Source organism: Nelumbo nucifera, chromosome 1, assembly GCF_055504915.1.
Source record: "Nelumbo nucifera cultivar China Antique chromosome 1, China Antique-T2T, whole genome shotgun sequence".
Lineage (NCBI taxonomy): Eukaryota > Viridiplantae > Streptophyta > Magnoliopsida > Proteales > Nelumbonaceae > Nelumbo > Nelumbo nucifera.
In genome coordinates this window covers 212,283,601-212,301,533 of record NC_142649.1, presented here as the reverse complement: position 1 = coordinate 212,301,533, position 17,933 = coordinate 212,283,601, and the positions used below count along the sequence as shown (strand labels likewise).

Sequence of the window (17,933 nt, the reverse complement as noted above, 5' to 3'; positions counted from 1 at the left end):
GGTTTGTCGGATCATGTGTTAGACATTAATGTTCTTTATTTTTATCCTAACTTTTATCCCATTTCTTTCATTAATGAAAATAATTCTCATTAATCACAATTTTTTATATGATGAATATATAATATTATAGAATGTACCCAAAATTATCAACAAATTTCTATATTTTATAGAATTTTATGTATTTTATTATTTAATAATAACATCCATTTGACATGGATAGTTTAACCACTAACCCATCACTTGGATGGAAAAACCATTTTGCTTTTTCGGTTGATTTTAAATCATATATTCAATTTTCATCATTGATAAAAGTAGTTCTTATTTTCACATTTATTTTTGTTTAATATGGTGAATATATAATAATAAAATTGTATCAATATGCTTTATACAAAGTTTTTTATTTTTTTTAGTTTATATGTATGTATGTATGTATGTATGTATGTATGTATGTATGTATGTATGTATGTATATCTTTAATATTCGTTACTTAGTTATGACATCATAGATTGACCCATTTGACCTAGAATGTTAGACCATTACCTACCATCCAGATATGGAAACAGTTTCATTTTCAAACTGGTTTTAAATTTTGCATTTCATTTATATCATTGATAAAATAATTATTATTTATCATACTTATTTTTATTTATATCATTAGTATATAATATTATAGATGTGCCCCAAATTGTTTCATTTTTTTGTACTATTCTATTTTAAAAAAATATTTTTAATTATACATCATGGGTTAAACTATTTGACCTGAATGATTGAACCACTAACCCACCCCTAGATAGGAAGATGGTTTAATTTCTCATCGGTTTTAAGTTGTATATTTGATTCCATCATTAATAAAATTATGTCTATTTTGTCATAGTTATTTTTTAATATGACAACTATATAATAAGATAAACTATCCATTTTTTTTCAAAATTTATTTATTTTTCTATATTTTTGTATTTCTTATATTTCTAAATTCGTATTATTTATTTATGACATCATGTAATTATCCATTTGACCCAAATGATTGAAGTACTTACCCATGACCTAGATGGAAAATGTGATTTTATTTATAGGTTTATTTTAAAAACATAAAATTTCATTTTATTAATGATTATTATGTATGGATTTATTAGTGGACTTTAACGAAGATAAATAAAAGTATTTTTTATATTTATAAGTTTGTATTATTTATTTATGACATCATGAAATTATCCATTAGACCCAAATGGTTGAAGTACTTACCTACCACCTAGATAAAAAATATGATTTCATTTTTATGTTTATTTTAAAATATAAAATTTTATTATATTAATAATTATTGTGTATGAATTTATTAGTGGAATTTAATGATGATAAAGAAAATTATAAATGTTGGATTCAATGAAAATATGATTTATTTAATGACTTAAATATAAAATTTAATGAGAGGTAATTGAACTTATTAGATGGGAAAAATCTCTCGATGAAATGGAATATGTAGGTTTGGAAAAGGTTCCTATGGTGTGAGATCCGAACACTACCGATTGGTCAAACTCAAACAACTCCAATGTGAAACATTTTTCGGATACTACCATGAATATGATACGCACAGTAGCAGCGTAGCTTTAATTAACAGTGGGCCCCCACATTTCATCATCTCAACGTTCAGTCAGTCGTTCACGTTCCTCAAACAGACCGTATTATTATACGAATACGATTTGACCAAGCGGTACGACTACCATCGTTCATTTGCTCTAAACGGATTTACGGAGACGACGATCGTAGAATACAGGGGGGGAAGTGGGGACGGACAGAGCGTACGTGGTCTGGGTGTGGGAGTCTGGTTCCTGGTACGAGCCGACACTCGACAGGGAAAAGTTCAACGTACTCTCTTTCTTCTTCTCTTTAAAGAAAAATTAATTAAGGGGCGGGCAGCGACATTGAAAACCAGAAAAAACGTGATGGTTAGCAGAGAAAGTCACAGCTCACACAGAGATATTATAGCGAGCGAGTGAAGGAGGGTGGAGAGAGAGAGAGAGAGAGATAGAGAGAGACGCATATAGAATAGAGGGTGAGAGAGCGAAGAGAAGTTAGACCTTCAAACTACAAACCAACAATCAGGTCAGTTCAAATCATATTAGATTTTCATTAAATGCCAGCGTTTTTGAAATTTGCTACTTCTTTTTCTGCAACAGTAACGGTTTTGATTAAGTGATAGGTTCTTCGTTCGTTTTGTTCTTTCTAAATTTCTGCAATTCCTAAAGCAGTTCAGTTAGTCGTTGGAACAGGGAAGATCTCCTCCTCAGAGAATTTTATCGAGGGTTTCTTATTTCATTTACGATATTGAATTGCTGAATCCAGTATACGGACCAAAGAAGTTGAAAATTTTCCGAACAGCCAATCGCTATTACAACATTAAACTTGAATCCGATTCATATTAACTACATTTTACCACTCTACCGCGCCTTTTCTTTTGCCCGGAGGTTTGCTTCTGTTTAGTTTTTGTGTACTAGATTATGATTCACTGTTAATTAGTTATTAATATTATTAAGAGTGGAATAACTGAAAAAAAGCACCTTTTTTCTACTGCTGGGGTCATACACCTTTAATGTTTAATCTGACTCAAGCAAGATTCCCCAATATTGATTTGGGTTTTCATTCTCAAATCTTTTAAGAGGATTCTTCTCCATTTTGGTATTTGGGCATTTAGGCTATAACTTTTGGGACTCCTTGGAGTTGAAGTAGGTATTTGGTCCTTTTACGTCAATTGATTCCCAAATCACAACCTGGTCTGTGTTGAGAACATGTCTTTTTTTTTGGCTCAGTTTGAGAGGGGGTTAGTTTCAATGTTTTCATATTTTCTCTCTCTTCTGCCCCCTCTTAATAACAAGTGATCATATACCCCTATAGGAGCATAATTCACATTAAGGGGGTGTTAGGTACTGTGGCCAAAAAATGGTGGTACGTTCCAGGCCACTGGGAAATGGTGTATTTTGGAACACACTACGCCACACCAAGCGTTCTGTATTGTGGTTATGTGGTGTGTTCCAATGCCTTGAGATTTGGAATACATAAATTATTATTAAAATATTCCAAATAATTGTTTGATGAGTGTTCCAAGGTGTGGTGGGTTTTGGAGAATGAGATTTTGGTGTGATGAAAATATTGGGATATATTCAGTTCCATAATACACTATACACTATAGCTCATCCCAGAACACATCACAAAGTAAAAGAATGCCATTATCTGTTGTGCACTCTGGAACCAAACAAAACGAGCCACAGTCATGTCCAAGGTGTGGTGGGTTCTGGAGCATGAGATTTTGGTGTGGTGAAAATGTCGCGATATATTCAGTTCCAGAATACACTATACACTATAGCTTATCCCAGAACACATCACAATGTAAAAGAATGCCATTCTCTGTTTCAGTTCCAGAATACACTATACACTATAGCTCATCTCAGAACACATCACAATGTAAAAGATTGCCATTCTCTGTTGTGCACTCTGGAACCAAACGAAATGAGCCACAGCCATGCTACAGAACACCCCCTAAATGTCCTTTCTATTCATGCAACTTAGGCTCAGTTTGGAAGGAGTACAAATACAAATATGTAGAGTGCAAAACTTGTATTTCGTATTATTATGTATGTATTTGTACTGTACATATTTGTATTTGTACTCTTTCTAAACTGATCCTTAAGGGCAAAGCAGAAACTACTTTCCAAGGTAGCTTGTCACTGTGATAATTTTGCACTTAAACTGGAAAAAGAAAATAGAAACAGTCTTATGTGATTGTATTTCCATGGCAAATAGGTAGACCACATTATCTAACCGTCCAATTCAGGTTTTTTACTTGGATTATTTGGACTTGGTTGATTTTGTTTAGAGCTGTTGATATGGCTTACTGATTGCTCTTAATGTACTGAAAATCCTAACCTATTGTAAAACATAAAGAAATTTGAATCAAATTGGGTTCTGAAGTTGCAAATTGTAAAGTTGTTCATTGTTTTCTATAAATTTATCAAAATTTAAAAACATTAGAAAAGTGATTTTACCCCATTTCAATCTATATCTACCATATATATACTTAATAAAACTATGACGGTTTACCACTTATACAAGAAACATATGATGATGTGATCAAGTTTGCCTTGAAATCCAATTAACCTACATAATGGTTCTTTAATCTTAATTAGATGGAAGCTGAACCCAAATAAATCTTAACTTTAGTTTTTTGGAGAAGGTGAAAGGTGAAAGGAGATAGGAGGTGGAGTGGGTAAACATTAATTAGTAAGTTGCAATTATTGAAAGAAAAATAAAAGGCTGGAAGAGATTCATTTTGAAACATTCATAGAAGAAAACATGAAGTACTGCAAAGGTGACATTCACTTGAAAGAATTAGAGTGAGAGAAGGCAGAAGAGCTAGGAAGAAATTGAAATGGTGAAAGTGATGAATGCGGATAAAGCCAGTGGGTCTAGACGGCTTTAATATGACAATTTTAAGACATTTGGAGCATTGTTAAAGATGTTAGGATGGCTAATATATTTCAGGAGGGAGGTTTTTTGCACAAGGTGGCAAATGTATCTTTTATTATGTACATACCAATAAAAAAAAGGAAAAACTCAAGTGAAGGATATCTGACCTTTTAGTTTAATATCCAGCCCCTATAAAATCATAGCACAGATATTATCTGTAAGAATTAAATCGGTGATGGATGAAATTATAGGCCATGGATTTTGGAGAAAAATGGAGAATCTAGATTTTCTCTTGCATTTCCTCAGTTTTGCTTTTTCATTTTGGTGAACAGTTCATCTACGGAGTTCTTTCAAGCATCTTGGGGTATTAGGGAAGGTGACCCCTTGTCTTCTTTTCTATTTGTTTTAATGGTGGAAATTTTAGCTCCATGTATTTAGAGGGGAACTGGTGCTGGACAGAGTTGGAGGAATGCATAAATCTTCTTTCCAAGCTGGAGATTTTGATACTTAATTCCAGTGACTCAGAATGGTGGAAAAAAATGCAAGGATGGAAGAGAGAGGGCAGAGATAAGATATTTTATCTTAGGGTCGATTTGTATATATGTACTTTCTGTTGTATTTTAATTAATAAAATTGAAAGTTATTGATAAAAAAAGAATGCAAGGATGGAAAATTTATATGGATTTGGAGCAACCCAATTCCACCAAGAGCGGAAGTTTTTTCATGGCTGGTAGCACTTGACGGCATCTTAACTTTAACCATTTGAAAGCTAGAGGATTGCAGCTTTCGAACAAAAGTGTTATACACAAGAAGCAAGAGAACACTGGTCACCTGTTTTTATGTTGTGAATTTTCAGTGTTCATTTGAGATTTTTTTTCTTTGAGATTTTTACAATTCACAAACCAGTCACGAGTCTCTTCAGAGAAAAATGATGAATTTGCCCCTGCTCACTAGACTTTAACACTAATGAAATCTTTTTTCCTTACTCATCATCTAATCCTTGTCCTAACAATGTGGAGTCTATATGAATCCTGTTTTGAAAGCTGGAGGGTTGCAGCTTCCGAACGAAAGTGTTATTTACAAGAAGCAAGAGAACACTGGTCACCTGTTTTTATGCTGTGAATTTTCAGTGTTCATTTGGGATTTTTTTTTCTTTGAAATTTTTACAATTCACAAACCAGTCATGAATGAAAAATAATGAATTTGCCCCTGCTGACTAGATTTTAACAGTAGTGAAGTCTTTTTCCTTATCCTCTAAGCCTTGTCGTAACAATGTGGATTCAGTTACATGAATCCTGTTTTGTCATTGTTGTAGGTTTTCAAGACTGCTATTCAGTTTTGATCACTAAGAGATTTCAGGTTCGATGAGAAGAGAAAGTGAAGAAGATGTAGAAGAAAGAGTGATGGAAGAGTAATAGAACACAGATTTTGAGGAGAAGAACAGAATGTCAATATTCTGCCGCCGCCACTTTAAGTTAATATATATAGGTTATGCTAGTTACATGAAAGGACATATCTGCCCTTGGTGTTTACATCATAACTGCTAACAAATAACAAACAATATAAAACTGAAATTAGAAATAACAGAATAGCAAAATAACCACAGCTGTGACTAGATACATTCTACCCTACGGACAGAGTGGGACCACAGCTGTGGGGCCCACATCAATGTTCTCTACACTCCCCCTCAAGTTGGGAGTATATGTTCATCATTCCCAACTTGGATAGATCCGCCTCTAACTTCTTTCTTGATACGACTTTAGTAAGAATGTCTGCTAGTTGCATACTGAATGTGATGTAAGGGAGGCATACTTCTTGAGATGAGACCCTCTCTCGTACAAAATGGCGGTCAACTTCAATGTGTTTGGTTCTGTCATGCTACACTGGATTATGTGCTATATTAATGACTGCTTGATTATCACAATACAACATCAGGGGCTTCTCATACTCAATACCCAACTCCTCAAGTAGAGATCTTAGCCATAGGATTTCAGCTACTCCGTTGGCCATGGACCTGTATTCTGCTTCAGCACTAGACTGGGAGACAACACTTTGTTTCTTACTTCTCCAGGAGACAAGGTTTCCTCCCACAAGGGCACAATATCCCGAGGTAGACCTTCTGTCATCAACACTCCCAGCCCAATCTGCATCAGTATAAACCTCCACCTTCATGTGATTGTTGTTTTTGAAAAGTATACCCCTACCTGGGCATCTCTTCAAGTAGGCTAAGATTTTTTCTGCCGCAAGAAGATGTGTGGTTCTAGGAGAATGCATGTACTGGCTGACAACACTAACAGCATAAGTAATATTTGGCCGAGTGAGGCAGAGATATAGGAGCTTTCCTACCAGTTGCTGGAACATAATTTTGTCTTCAAGAAGCTCCCCACTCTCGGCACTAATCCTGTGATTCTGCTCAATTGGTGTATCTGCAGGCTTGACACCTAACTTTCCAGTTTCTGTCAACAGGTCTAGGACATATTTCCTCTGAGATATAAAGATCCCCTGTTTGGATCTAGCAACCTCAATACCCAAAAAATACCGGAGTACACCAAGGTCCTTCACCTCAAATTCTTGGTGAAGAAGCTATTTAAGAGACTCAATCTCATGGCTATCATTCCCTGTGACCACAATATCATCAACATATACTGCCAACAGTGTCAAAGAGGACTCCACCCTCTTGATGAATAGAGTATGATCTGACTGGGCCTGTACATATCCAAACTTCACAAGTGCTAGTCTGAATCTATCGAACCAAGCCCTAGGTGACTGTTTCAAACCATACAAAGCCTTGTTGAGCCGGCAGACCTTCTTACTTACTTTTGCATCATAGAATCCAGGAGGCAAACGCATGTAAACCTCTTCCTGCAGATCTCCATTCAGAAAAGCATTTTTCACGTCCATTTGGTATAAAGGCCAAGTGTGACTTCCTGCAAGGGACAAGAGAACTCGAATAGTAGTCATCTTGGCTACCGGTGCAAATGTCTCCAAGTAATCTATGCCATAAGTCTGTGTAAACCCTCTTGCAACTAATCGAGCTTTATACCTCTCAATAGATCCATCTGCATTATGCTTCACCGTAAATACCCATCTGCATCCAACTGGTTTCTTTTATTTTGGCAAATCAACTACCTCCTAGGTGTTGTTCTTCAACAGAGCATCCATCTCAACTTGCATTGCATCTTTCCATTCAGGGACGGATAGGGCTTCTTGCACTGTTCTTGGAATAGGGACATTGGAAATGGAGCTAAGGTAGGACCTGTAGGTAGGAGATAGGCGACCATAGGATAAAAAATGGGAAATACATGGGCTGTGGATGTGGTACAATGTCGTTTCCCTTTACGGACTGCAATTGGAAGGTCAAGATCATCTGTAGGGGAAATCTCTGTGGGCTCTGGGACTGAAGTATCTGGACCTAGAGCTGCAGATGAGATTGGAGCTGGTCTGGACTGCTGATGATCAGGATCAACCTGCCTGCACCGCCTGTGATAAACCCTCAATTCCTGATCCCTTTGACCACCCTCACCATTGCAACTCTCATCACCCAATGGAATAGGTAAAGGAACTGCCCCACTCTCACTGCTCTCCCCTTGAAGACAAGAACTCAAACCCCCACTCTCACTACTCTCCCCTTGAGGGGCAACCCGAGGATAATAGGGTGTCCCCTCAAAGAAAGTGACATCCATGGAGACAAACTTCCTCCCGGAGACAGGATCATAACAACAATAACCCTTTTGAGTTTGTGCATAACCAAGGAAGATGCATTTGGAGGCTTTGGGTTCGAACTTGGAGGGATGGGGTCCGAGAAGCTGAACAAAGCAAGTGCAACCGAATGTCTTAAGGGGAATAGAAAACAAGTCCTCATGTGGGTGTAGAAGCGAAAAAGGAGATCGCATATCAAGGACCCTGGAAGGGACCCGATTAATAAGGTATACCGCCGTGAGGATAGCATCCCCCCAGAAGCGAATAGGGACATTGGAAGTAAACATGAGGCTTCTACCCACTTCCAAAATGTGCCTATTTTTCCTCTCGGCAACCCCATTCTGCTGAGGTGTATGAGGGCAAGAGCTCTGGTGGATAACCCCATGATGAAGAAGATAAGATGTCAATGATTTAGCAAAGTATTCCTTTGCGTTATCAGATCGGAGAACTTTGATCTTGGCATCAAACTGGGTTAGGATCATTTGGTGAAAATTTTGGGTCAGGGAAGGTACCTCATCTCGTGAACGCATGAGATAAACCCAAGAAAAGCGGGTATGGTCATCAACAAATAACAAAAAATATCTGTACCCACCCATGGAAGGGATATGATAGGGCCCCCAAACGTCAGTATGCACAATATCAAAAAAATTATCACTCCTTTTATTACTCAATAAATAAGGCTTTCTACAATGCTTAGCAAACTCACAACTTTCACACTGTAGCTGAGACAACTCAATAGACTCAAATAAAGTAGGAAACAGACTTTGTAACGATCGAAAAGACAAATGACCTAATCGGTTATGCCAAAGCATAACCGGACTCACACTCTGAGAAACAAAAGACAACTTCTCTACTGACTCTCCCTGACGGAACCGCTCCCCGAGCAGATAGATCCCATTCGTCTCACGGCCAGTCCCAATCACCTTCTGCGTCTCCAAGTCCTGAAAAACACATCGGTCAGGAAAGAAGGTTACTGAGCAGTTCATATGCTTGGTAATACTACTGACTGAAAGAAAGGTTAGTACTTAGGCACATGCAAAACATATGATAGGGAGATAGTATCTGAAAGCTTGATGTCACCCTTCCCAGAAATAGGAACCAGGGAGCCATCAGCATTAGATACTTTATCCCTACCAGAAGACAAATGGTAAGTAGTAAACAGTGAAGGCAAGCTAGTCATGTGATCAGATGCACCTGAGTCTATTACCCAACAAGGTTCAGTAGTACCTGGAGCTGAGGCATGATAGGCTGAAGCTCAAGTACCTGAATGGGCGAAGGCAGATGTGACAGGGGCTGATGGAGGCTGCGGTGGCTGAGCTGAATTTCCAACCTCCTTTTCTAGCTGTATTAGGGCAGCCCGAACTGCAGCTAAGGTCTCCAAAGATGTTCCTTTTGTGCCAGATGAGGATGCTGAATCAGTGTTCATGGCTACATGAGCAGTGCCCTTCTTGTTTCTTAACTTCGCAGGAACCAAGTGGGGATGCAGTTTCCAACATGTCTCTTTTGTATGTTTGGGTTTCTTACAATGTTCACATACTACATCCTTCTTGTCTTCCTTCCTCCTGTCCTTCTCTAAATCACCCCCTGATTTGGGTGTAGCCGCTACAAAGGCTGATATGGGTTTCATCATAACTTTCCTTCTGGTTTCTTCACTGTGTGCAAATGAGTAAGCCTGAGAGAGAGTCACACTGTCTCTAGTCAAAATCTGCTGCCTCACAATATCATATTCTGAGTTCAGTCCCGCCAGGAACTCAAATACTCTGTTTGTCTCGATGTGCTTTCTATGGGTCTGAGCATCTTTGGGACTCTCCCACTCAAGAGTCTCTAAGTGATCAATCTCATGCCACAGGGACTTCAAGGTAGAGAAGTAGGCCGATACCGGTTTCTCTCCTTGTTTAAGGGTGTTCACCTCACATTTCAATTCATATGCTCTGGCAACATTAAGGGGTTGGGAGTAAGTTTGTTTCATAACATCCCATATCTCCTTAGCTGTCTTTGCCCACAAATAATTCCGGCTAATATGAGGCTGCATAGAATTACACAGCCATGTCATAACCAAGTAGTTTTCTTGCATCCACTTGGTATATGTCGGGTCTCCCTTGGAAGGTTCTTTCATATCTCCCAAGAGGTACCCTAATTTTCCTCTTCCACCAATAGCCATCATGGCTGATTGGGCCAATTCCAAATAGTTTGATCCATCAAACTTTACAGTCGTAATCTGACCACCCATCTCAGAAATACCACCATAACTGGTGTTCCCAAGACTGCCTTCTGCCTGAATTTTAGACTCCATTTCTGTCAAGTCTCAAAACAGTACTTGAATCACCAATCACAATAAAAAACAGTATAGGCCTGATCTGTATTCTCAGTGTATGTGCACAAAACCGAAGTAATTTTGATCTGAAACCAACTAGCCAACACAGCAGTAGCTGTCCGTAGATCTCTAACCCCCTTAGAACTCTGAGAACAGCTTTAAAACAAAACTGATATGCTAGGGAAAGTTAGGGTTTTAATTAGTCCTGAAAGGAAGCAATTCAGTCGTACAGTCCAAACTGTATAGATGGGCTTGCAGTAGGGTTAATAAGAAACCCTAGAATCTGATCAGACCTACCAATCAACTTAAGAGTAGCTCTAGGTAGATCACAGGGTTCAGTCAACCACTAGGGCTTGCCGCAGATCACTTTCAAACCCCAGAGTAGAGAGAAACACAGTTCGGTCCAGGGTTTGCTGTAAAACCCTAGGAAATCGAAGAGAGAAAGCTAGAATGGTTCGGCCTTCCCCCCCAGATAGGTCCAACCTATCTTCTCTGAAAGAACTTCTATTAAAAAGTAAACAACTTACAAGGAAAAAATAGTTCGCTGCCTTATAGGGTTACCTGAACCCTAGTCTTCTCTGATCCTTCCTGACCACCAACACTCTGCAACCCTAGCAAGTTTCCAACAGTTGCTATACTTCTGGCGATCTCCAAGAATCAGTCTGCGAACTCTTCCTTTTCAGCTTTCAGTCCTAGGAGATTCTCATGTGGTCGGCTGGTATTAGACCCACATGAAAAACCCTAACTTGGCTCTGATACCATGTAGGTTTTCAAGACTGCTATTCAGTCTTGATCACTAAGAGATTTCAGGTTCGATGAGAAGAGAAAGTGAAGAAGATGTAGAAGAAAGAGTGATGGAAGAGTAATAGAACACAGATTTTGAGGAGAAGAACAGAATGTCAATATTCTGCCGCCGCCACTTTAAGTTAATATATATAGGTTGTGCTGGTTATTTGAAAGGACATATCTGCCCTTGGTGTTTACATCATAACTGCTAACATAAAACTGAAACTAGAAATAACAGAATAGCAAAATAACCACAGCTGTGACTAGATACATTCTACCCTACGGACAGAGTGGGACCATAGCTGTGGGGCCCACATCAATGTTCTCTACAATTGTTAATTCTTTTTCCTCACTATAAAAAATAAATCTTATTATAGTAAAGGTTTTAAAACAAAAGCCCCTTGAAAATTACAACGGAGAAATGACAAACTAGAGAACTAGGTCTCCTATGAAATTGATTTGAATCACATGAATAGTATAAAACATAAGATTCCAAAATTGAAACATAAAATTCAAACAGTAACCATAAGTCTTGTTTTTTTCATAAAAGGATTTAGATGTAGGATCTGAATTGGAACCCTTAAGGTTCATGATTTGAGTCATAATAAATCACAATATTTGGCAACTATGAGCCTTGATTAATAAAGTCAATACACAAAGTCACCACCGATAGTGGCCTTTTCACCATTCAAGTCTTTATTAGATTAAAATATATATGGGTGAAGGGTCTCAAAACACTTGCAAACTCCTAATATTTGAACATTTCTTCAAAGGTTACTTGGTTATTTCCTTGGTGAACAGTTGAATAGTTTGTAGTTGAATTGTTTTTATTTTCATTACACAGTTAGCCCTTTGGAGCAATTTAGATTTCTTAAGAAACAAATTACCCACTTTTGAGCATGTATATTTGAATATATAGTGGTGGGCAATAGATTGTACAGGCTGATAGTTTGACTCATGATAATTGAAACTTCAAGTTCATATGGGCATGTATCAGCCTATCAGGTGGGTTATCTGATTGTTTGCTCACTACTACAACAATTTGTTTTGGTCTAGTTCTATTATCCGATTGGATTTTTTTTCCTGGCACCTCCAACAAGTGACCAGACAGATGTTTTGGATTGTTGTAAACCACATTTCCTAATGTTTTAGAATGAGAATACAAGTTTCTAGTTCCTGATATTATACAAACTTAAGCACATTTTGATGCAATGTCATTGAAAACTTCCCTTGTATGGATATTGGCAGGAATAAATTTAGAATAATCTTATATCAGGATTGTGCTTGTTTTTATGGGCTGCTTTTGCTCGAAGCATTCTAGACAAACACCTGGCTATGAGGAGCCTACTATTCTTGCATCTGAAACATCTTGTGAGTATATTTTATTTCTTTTCCTCTAACTTCTCGGCAACTGTATGTTTTAATTTCATCCCCGCATTTTTCAAAGAAGCTTTAACTTCCAAGTTTTTCCCACTCTAGTGTAATTTATGAGCACATATCAACTATACATTTGTATTGGTAATGATAACGACTTCACTGAATTTAAACCATTAACATACCATTCTTCTGTTTAAAGATATGCTTGAGTCAGGAGACTCAGGACATCTGCATGTTATTGGTACTTAGTGTTGGATAGGTCATCAAGGCCTTTGGTCAACTGGACATTGGGGCCTGACCCCTATGGATGTGTCCAATGTATATGACATGGTTAGGTTAGGAATTAGGTTGGCACATGTGAGTACCATGGAGTTAATTCCATTCTAGACATCCATATAGTTTTGACATAATTGCAGCCTGAATTTGTTTGGCAGGTGGAAATCTGATATGTTGTGTGCATGTAGCAGTATAGAAATGTATCATGCTTCTTCATACTGTGTAACATCTTCTACAGCATGACAGTTGTAACCAATCATAATTTCTAATGGTTATATGTAGAAATTTAAACTAATACTTTCCTCCATGACAGTCACTGTGAGTGAAGTAGAGGCTTTATATGAACTATTTAAGAAACTAAGCAGTTCAATAATTGATGATGGGCTTATTCACAAGGTATTACCCCTAAGGTTTGCATTCTGATGCTTTGAGCACTTTGAGTACTTTGAACCTCATACTTTGAGCACTAATTAATTAATCTATCTTGGTGTTCAGGAAGAATTCCAGTTTGCACTTTTCAGGAACAGCAACAAGCGGAATCTTTTTGCAGATAGGGTGTGTAATATTAGCTCATTAATTTTTCATTTTTATGGGGTTTAAGCTTATTTTATTTGTTCCCTGAAAGTATGAATAATCTGTCTAGAAGTTCCATTGGATTTATGTCCTTATTCCTTTTCTTGGAGGTTACCCATAATTCTGAAAAGCTATGAGCTGCTATCTTGGAGATTACAGAGGTTCTTGTAAATATTTGATGGTCTTACATTAGAAAGCTTAGAACATTGAGGTGCTTAATTATTTCATTATTGTTTGTCTGCACCCATAGTATATTATTTTGTTGATATATGCACAGTTAAACTTGTTATTGCAGTATTTGAATACACCAGCAACCTTGCTGCTGCTTCTTAGTTGTCCTATGTAGTATGAGTAATGGGTGGATAAGATTAAAACCTCCAAGAGATAATGATTATTTGGAGTTAAATTATTAGCACTAATTGTTCCATGTAGCTTGATTAGGATGAACTGCATAGATAAGTTCATTTTTAATTGTATTCAACATTTTTTTTTCTTTTATTTTTCTTTTGTCACAATATGCATGTGTCCCGGTTTTCTTAGTTGTGTAATTGCATTGTCTCTTGGACCTTTCATGCAGATTTTTGATCTGTTTGATGTCAAGCGCAATGGAGTTATTGAATTTGGAGAGTTTGTTCGATCGTTGAGTGTCTTTCACCCAAACACTCCTCAATCTGACAAAATTGCTTGTAAGAAATTACTTGCCATAATATATAAATTTAGTTTTATTTTGATGTTTATCATTTTTTTTTTCTATTGGAAATTTCAGCATTTTCTATGTGATGTTTCTCTCTTTGGGATCATAGTTTCTTTTTCATGCCATCCTACTCAGTATGTTCCTTACTAATAATTTTTACAAAATATTGTGGCAGTTGCGTTTAGATTGTATGATCTAAGGTATACCGGCTATATTGAACGTGAAGAGGTAGTACTGCAATTTTTTTTTCTATTTATTTATATTTTTTTTGCTGTTGTACATTGTATTTAAGGCAATGCAGTTATAGCTTTGTTGATTCTTTATTTGTTCATCATCTTTTCCCAACTATATGGAGTCAGCTACATGAATCCTGTTTCACCATTCCATTCTGTTTAATGCCATATCCATTGTTTGTTCCTGTTGAAAATTATGCACTGTGCCTCTGGTTATTGTTTTGTTTTAATTCCACATTGAGATGGTTATGGTTGTGGAATGCAGAGAAAATGATCATGATGAAAACTGCACTATGATGCAACCAGACCAATGGGCTTCAAATCGTGTGTCCACATGCTCAACCTCATTGCCTTCTCTAGAATGAACTTTTGCCAAGACTTGCATACCTTTTCTAGTTCAAGCTGCTGTCCTACTTGATATCAATTGTAAAGCCTATTTGGCAACTCCTATAGGTCCAACTTGGAAGAGTATAAAGGCATTTCTTAGATATTGATAGCTATTTGAATTGCAAATTAGGGTTTCCCTGTAATGGAACCTTCCACTACCTACAAAGATACATGCCATTCCATTCCAACTTAATGATAATTCTGCATTTGCCCTTGCAGCTTTTGAATTATTTTGAGAAGAGAGACTTTCTTACATGGTATATAAAACTGATGAGAATGATCTGCACTATTTTGTTCGCTTTTCTCCCCCCTTAGTTTTTGTACTATTGTTGATATTGATGCAAAGTTCAAGTACATAACTTCAAATCAAGTGCTTGTTGAAACTTGCACTAAAATGTTTTAGCACTACATATCTTAAATTTATAATCATGATATATTTTGCATAAACTCTTAACCTGTGTACAAGGATGATAAACATATGTGCATGATTTGGACTATTTTTTATTGAATTTTTTGACTCCATATATCACAAGTAAAATATTTTTTTTGCATTTATAATCATATCTTGAGGTGAGTCTGTGCCTGTTTATTATTCCAGTGTGCACACTTCTAATTCTGAGTAACTATTCGTTTTTGTCACTTGGCAGTTGAAGGAAATGGTACTGGCTCTTTTAAATGAATCTGATCTGATTCTTTCAGATGATGTTGTTGAAACAATTGTAGATAAGGTGTGTATGCTATCGATGAACTGTAAAAAATGGCTATTCACAAACCACACATTGTGCACTTAAATCCTATTTATTTTCTTTTTGTCTCTTTCCAGACATTCATAGATGCTGATTCAAAAGGTGATGGAAAAATTGATATGGAAGAGTGGAAGGAGTTTGTAGCACGGAATCCTTCTCTGATGAAGAATATGACTCTCCCATACTTAAAGTGGGTCCTCTTTTCTACATTTTAGTTTGCATATTACATGCCAACTTGCAACCTATGATTTTGCCTTGACAGTTCTCTCCACAAGTTGTTTGTCGTGCATTGCATACTTTATGGTCCGTGGGTTTAGGTGATTACAATTTTTTTTCCCCTTAGAGATAGATAAAGGTTTAACTTTTAGATTATTAGAGTTCTGTGAACAGCTCAAGCATGCACCTCTGCTTACCTGATATCTATATAACAGCCATTGGGGGTAGATTATAGTAATACGCTGCTCATCTGAAAGCAACAATTTAGATATGTGGATGAACTGGGCCATGATTAATTTTCTGTGCATTTTCTACATTTTGTGTTTATCCTTGCAGAATCTCTGATCTGTTTGTAACTTTGAATTCCCATACTTCAGGGACATAACCCTAGCGTTTCCCAGCTTTGTGGTAAACTCTGAGGTTGAAGATTCAGAAATGGTGACTAATGCACAAGGGTGATGATATCAACGTCTCTCTTTTGACTTGAGATGGTTGAAACCATGAAGCAACTTGGAGGAAAGTCATGTTCATATGGTTCACCTCTAACGTGATGGGTAATAAGATGAAAAGAAGATTACAGAGACGGGTACAGACCAGCTAAAGGTCTTGTCACCACCACCTCTGTCATCTTAAACTCTCACCAGCTAAAGGTCTTGTCTCCACCACCTCTGTCATCTTAAACCCTCACGGGCGTTCCTGTGATATGGGGCAGGTATAAATTAATTGTATAAGGTTTAGTTTTTGGAAGTTGGATCTACAGAAATCAGTTCGAATCCATTTCAAACGTGTATATTTCGGCAGTTTGAAAATGGAACATGAGTAGTAACTAATAAGACACCAAGGATGAGAATTTGTAATCCTGTTTAGTTACAACTACCCGAATGGAAAATAATGATATTGTTGGTTTATTTCCATTATATCCATAATTCCAAGTATTCATTGTACTGCTATTGTTAACGTATTGTTTCTCTTTTCTGGCCGTGTTTGGTTGCAGTGCAAATAAATTGCACTAGTACAAATGTAAAAAAAAAATGCAAATTCTTGTTTAATTTTGTTTTGGATTTTACTTTATTCTGCTTCATGTCTTAATTTACTTTATTTGTACTGCAATCAAACAAAATAAGCTGAAATTTGAAACAAAAATAAGTCAGAATTTACACTTAAATCATTTGTACTGTCATGGTTTTGCATCAGTTCAAATTTATTTGCATTGCAACCAAACACAGCATGCTCAGTTTGGGAAGAGTACAAATGCAAATTTATTGAGTGCAAAGCCTTTATATTGTATTTCTAAACCTTATATTTACACTACATATTTGTATTTGTACTCTTTCCAAACTGAACCTTTTATTTCATCCCCTCTAGTTTGCAAGGAATTCTGGCATAGTTTGCATCATCGACTAACATAGTTACTTGCAGACCATGGTATTCCGCATCGACTAACTGTATTCAAATATGAAGTTTTTTTGGTAGGCGACCATAATATTCAAATATTTACTGATTTAGATTGATTCTAATTCAAACCTGGTTCATTGACACCTGTATTCTTATCTTCTATCAATGGATTGGATATTGGTTTAATCTCACCCAATCCAATATAAATCCATTATGGACGGACCGAGTTCAATCCAATCCAATAAATACTTTGGACCATTAAGTCTGGACAATTCAATATCTTTTATGTCCAATCTGTCCAAAACCGATTCATTGACAGCCATACCTAGAATGGAAGATCAAGTATAGAAAGCCAAACCTTGCAAAACAATTCTTTCATCCAAATTAATTTTATAGGCATTAGAGGGTCTCAAGGACTATTTTAAAGACTAAAGTTTTTAAAAAGCTTTTTATGTTGGTATATTTAAGCATATCTAGATGCACCGATATGGATATGATATATGTCGATATTTTGATCCTTTTGCCTAGGGCCAAAACAAAATAACCTGTGTAACGTGTTCTTGCTATATATTGTCTACTGATGAATGGAATTGCCTGCGGGCTTAAAAAAAAAACACAAAAAAAGAAAAAAAAACTCGTTAAGTTAACAAGCTATATATTAGTGGTCATTTGTTAAGTTAACAAGCTATATATGTGGACAATGGAATTGAACACGTGGCCTATCCACAGATCCCACATTTGATGGATAGTTTGGATAAGCCACAATGTCTATACTTGGC

At 36.7% G+C, this 17,933-nt stretch overlaps 1 protein-coding gene across 1 annotated transcript; it reads left to right on the top strand.

Annotated features, from left to right (window-relative positions):
• Positions 1-1,845: 1,845 nt before the first annotated feature.
• On the top strand, positions 1,846-16,676 carry SOS3 (Calcium-binding EF-hand family protein). Its single transcript, XM_010269323.3, has 9 exons — positions 1,846-2,100; positions 12,506-12,628; positions 13,224-13,306; positions 13,406-13,465; positions 14,061-14,169; positions 14,353-14,405; positions 15,445-15,525; positions 15,621-15,733; positions 16,137-16,676. Exons 2-9 carry the CDS (start codon positions 12,550-12,552, stop codon positions 16,216-16,218), a joined length of 660 nt encoding a protein of 219 aa, XP_010267625.1. The 5' UTR covers positions 1,846-2,100; positions 12,506-12,549; the 3' UTR covers positions 16,219-16,676.
• The last annotated feature ends 1,257 nt before the right edge of the window (positions 16,677-17,933 follow it).